Source organism: Dryas octopetala, chromosome 4, assembly GCF_963921425.1.
Source record: "Dryas octopetala chromosome 4, drDryOcto1.1, whole genome shotgun sequence".
Classification (NCBI taxonomy): domain Eukaryota; kingdom Viridiplantae; phylum Streptophyta; class Magnoliopsida; order Rosales; family Rosaceae; genus Dryas; species Dryas octopetala.
Window position 1 is genome coordinate 23,789,979 of NC_141369.1, and position 4,438 is coordinate 23,794,416.

Consider the following 4,438-nt stretch of genomic DNA (forward strand, 5'->3'; position numbering starts at 1 on the left):
GGGGCCGGGGCTGGGTGGAGGGGAGGGAGAAGGTCGGGCTGGGTGGAGGGGAAAGAGGTGGGCTGAGTCGGGGCTGGAGGGAGGGTGCGACGGGGCTGGGGCTTGGTGGAGGAGAGGGAGGAGGTCGGGCTGGGTTGGGGCTGGAGGGAGGGTGCGACGGGGCTGGGGCTTGGTGGAGGGGAGGGAGGAGGTCGGGCTGGGTGGAGGGGAAGGAGGTGGGCTGGTCGGGGCTGCGGCTTGGTGGAGGGGAAGGAGGAGGTCGAGTGTGTTTTTTTTTTTGAGGGGTGTGTGTTTTTTTTTTTTTTGGTCTGAGAGTAAGGGGTGTGTTGGGTGAGGGGTGAGTGTGTCTTTTCCTTTGATTTTTGATTTTTTTTTTACAAAAGAGTGTACAAAAAGAAAAAAAAAAGTGTGCAAATAGCAGCCCTCTATATATATCCACGAATGAAGATAAAAGAAACAAGTTGTAAATAAGCTTTATCTGAATTTTGTGTTGCTAAAAAGTTCATAAAGATCATGTTATTTGCTTTTTATGGCACGCCATCTACGTTTGCAACTTTGCCGTTTGTTATTGATCACTGAGGAACTCTCGGTTGGTGACCTAACGAATGAACTTCAAGACAGAGAGAGAGAGAGAGAGAGAGAGAGAGAGAGAGAGAGAGAGAGAGAGCACATAATGTCACATTGCCACTGCATAACTAATCTACCAATATCATAAGAATTATCAATCAATAACAAAAGTTTACACAAATAAGTGACAGTCATGTTCAGCAGCACATGGATTTTTTTTATTTTTTTTTTCATCAACCTAACAAATGAGACAACTATAACTAAGACTCAAATTCAATTAGAATATCAGCTCCAAGTCATTAGTGTTTGTGTTTCAGTAAAATCTTATGAACATCTAATGAATTCCTTCAAATACATTCATTTCCCTTTTCGGTGTTTCTTCTAATTCCATGAACACGAACTAACACAATAATTAAGTAACAATAATAATTAATTCTTGGTAAACTTCCATCTTCAACTTCAAGTTCAATAATTCCAGAGAGAATCAAAATCTACAGGGGCAGATGAGTATGATGGGTCATGATCAATGCTAAACCCTGTGTCCGGTGACAACTCTGCTTTTGCACTGCGCCTCATGTTTGGTCCAGGGTTGTCCATCAGCATCCTCAGGATGGACTGGTCCTGCATCCAAACAGAGTCTTGGTTCTGCAAGTAGTTTCCACTGTTTGGTGTGATTTGGTTGGAGTAGTAAGAGTTTGGGATATGAGAGGTGTTGGAGTTATTGTTGTTGTTGGTGGTGGTGGTGGTGATGGTGTTGAAGCTGTCAATGATGTCTTCCTGTGCTTTCTGATCCTCCATTGGATCGGAGAAGCAGGACACGTGAGACGTCTCGCCGACAGTGGTGGTTCTCGTGTCGCTGTTGTATGGTGGAGAATCCATTAATGGTGGCAATAAAGAAGAAGGACCCAATTCATTGCCAAAGGAGCTCAGCCTCACCAACCCTGAGATATGAGTTTTCTTCCCACCACTACTCTTTTGAAAAATTCTGCAAATCACCCACTCGTTCTGAGAAACAAACAAATAAATTGAAATCAATCATCAATAAAAGAAATAAAATAGTAGAGAATAGAGAGAAACAGAGCAAGATTTTTCATTGACTGATTCAAACCTTGGCTGTTTTGGGGAGATTATAGGCAGAGTATTTTCCTTCCAATCTATATTCATGCATGACCCAGTTGGTCTTTTCTCCTTTTGGAGCTCTTCCTTTGTAGAAAACCAGAGTCTTCTTCATCCCAACAAGGGCTTTGGCCTTGTAAATCTCTTTGTCTTTGCCTGTGGCTTTCCAGTACCCTGCATCAGTTGCCCTGTTTGTTCTTAAACCAGTTGGGTATTTTCTGTCTCTCACACAGAAGAAATACCATTCCTTTTCACCCATTTTAGCCCTCCCTTCATGGAAGAAACAGAAAACATAAAATTTTTTTTAAAAAAAAAGACAAAGAAAATCAGGGACAATATGATTTATAGTTTAGAAGACTTACAAGGCAAATCCCAGGGCTCACACTTATTCAAATCCACCTCACCAATAGCTTTACAACAGAAGTAGTTGTCAAGAACCTTAGGGGAGAGGTAGTGACTTATGAGTTCTTCATCAGTAGGATGAAATCGAAATCCCGGAGGCAATTCCATCTGCTGATCATCTAATTCCTTACCGAACCCAGAAGCGTTTTCCATTCCTTGATCAGTTTCCCACTGAAACCCTCTGTTGGGGACACTCAAATTAACCTCAAAAAAATCTCTGAATCTTAAATGGGTTTAAGCAATAAGCCCTAAATTCCAGAAATCTACACAGAAATCCTTTGGTTTCTACCAAAAGCTTCTATACGCTAATACACAGGGAAAACAGAAGAAAAATTGGAATCTAGCAAGAACACAAGCACTGAGATGTTGTAAGAAATTATTGTATCATAAAAAGATGAGAGGAGATTAAAGGCTATGAACTGAGAAGCAGAATTCTAACAGAGAGATTGAAAGGGGTTAAAAAATGTGTGGCGAGGTACAGAACCCCCTTTAATAGTGGTTTTTTGGAGAGAAAGAAGCGTGGGTTGTAAGGCAACTTTGGGGGGTAGTTTCAAACTTTCAGATCTCTTTTTAACTTTTCTGTAATAATTCCCTTGTTCTTGACCATTGGAGCTAGCTAGCAACTGACCCCTGTGACCTGAATGTAATGTGATAATTAAGAACTCTTTCTTTAATTATTGATCACCATTAGGTAAAGAGAGATTTAATGAGAGACCAAAGTCACTTTGTTAGTTATATTTTTGTTTAACCAAAGTCATCTAATGCGCAATATTTTTATTTTCTTTGGCAATTGGCATGTATAACGCACAATAAAGTCCCCATATGAAAACACTTTAGGAGGTGAAAGAGGGCATGGATCTTTGTTTTGATGATAAGAATGCAATCCACTAACGCGGATCACGTTTTAAAATCACATTAATGAATCACGTGATGTGGCAAGCGACGTATAAATTATAAACTTATCATAACAACTAATGTAACGAGTAGATCTCACATGTCAAATCATGTGATCGCTAACGTGATCTAAACATATACTCTCTCTAACATGACGCAAACAATTCAACGATAAAAAACGTGTTTTGACTATAAGTGTCGTGTAAATTATAAATTATCGTGATAATTCACGTAGTAAGTAGATTTCACATGTTAGATCATGTGATTCATTGACGTGATCTAGAAATATGGTCTCTTTAGCATGACTTAAACAATTCATCAATGAAAGAGTGCATGGATCTTTATTTTGATGATAAGAATGCAATCCACTAATGCGGATCACGTTTTATAATCACATTAATGGATCACGTGATGTGGCAAATGACGTGTGAATTATAAACTTATCATGACAACTAATGTAACGAGTAGATCTCGCATGTCTAATCATGTGATTTGCTAACGTGATCTAAACAGATAATTTCTTTGACATGACGCAAACAATTCAACAATAAAAAACGTGGTTTGACTATAAGTGTTGTGTAAATTATAAATCTATCGGGATAATTCACTTAGCAAATAGATTTTGCATGTTAGATCATGTGATTCATTGATGTGATCTAGAAATACAGTCTCTTTAACAAAACTTAAACAATTCATCAATGAAAGTATTCTTTTGACTATAAGTATCCTGTAAATTATAAATTTGTCATAACAATATATGTAACAAGTAGATCTTACATATCAATCATGTGATACACTAACATGATATAAAAATATGGTCTCTCTAACATGACTCAAGCAATTCATCAATATGGTTTAGACCACTTGTATAAACACAAAAATATAGGTAGAAAATCTTGTTTTTTTATGGTAACTGTCTGAGTGTGAATAGAAAAAAATTCAAATCCAAAATCCTATATCCCCAACTCTATTTTAAAATCAGCGAAAAGAGTAAAATATTGGACACCCAAACTACATGCCCTCACTCCCAACATATTGGGCACCCAATAGATTTGTTTTATCACAAATAAATGAAAGTAATTGTGATAAAAAAATTAATAATAATAATAATAATAATAAAATCGATAATTGTTATCATTCGAAACTTTCATTTAAAAAAGAAAGAAAAAAAACTGGAAATTTGTTATTATGTGAAGGACTTAGTTTGTTAAACTAGTAGACAAATGAGACCATACCATATGTGACATTATCTTTCTGACTTGTTCATTCAGTAACGCGTTTCACAGGTATATAAACAATGATGAGTGATGACCCATCAGCGAAATACGTTTTGAGTTTTTGTGGTAGTCATCCACAATGTCATGAACTAGCTAGTTGCAACCTCAGTTGGCCAAACATTGAAATTTTGGCCCTTGCATGCACTATTTTTTGCCTTTGTTTTTTTGGGGTTCCAAACTCA

The 4,438-nt window shown here is 37.6% G+C and overlaps 1 protein-coding gene across 2 annotated transcripts; it reads right to left on the reverse strand.

Moving 5' to 3' along the window:
- Positions 1–862: 862 nt before the first annotated feature.
- On the reverse strand, positions 863–2,519 carry NAC3 (NAC domain containing protein 3). Of its 2 annotated transcripts, none has more exons than XM_086239067.1 (3): positions 2,046–2,519; positions 1,676–1,857; positions 863–1,572 (listed from the first exon to the last, which is right to left on the reverse strand). In XM_086239067.1, the coding sequence occupies exons 1-3, from the start codon at positions 2,236–2,238 to the stop codon at positions 1,033–1,035; spliced, it is 915 nt and encodes a 304-aa protein (XP_086095193.1). In that variant the 5' UTR covers positions 2,239–2,519; the 3' UTR covers positions 863–1,032. The 2 variants fall into 2 exon arrangements, with proteins under 2 accessions (XP_086095193.1, XP_086095192.1); XM_086239066.1 differs by having other exon boundaries at positions 1,676–1,953.
- Positions 2,520–4,438: the final 1,919 nt, after the last annotated feature.

Excerpts from the sequence above, each read along its gene's own strand:
- NAC3 (XM_086239066.1), bottom strand. The coding sequence starts at position 2,238 with ATGGAAAACGCTTCTGGGTTCGGTAAGGAATTAGATGATCAGCAGATG. Across the intron at positions 1,954-2,045 it reads TGAGCCCTGGGATTTGCCTT|GGAGGGCTAAAATGGGTGAA; the intron begins GTAAGTCTTCTA and ends TCTTCCATGAAG. Across the intron at positions 1,573-1,675 it reads ATCTCCCCAAAACAGCCAAG|AACGAGTGGGTGATTTGCAG; the intron begins GTTTGAATCAGT and ends TTTGTTTCTCAG.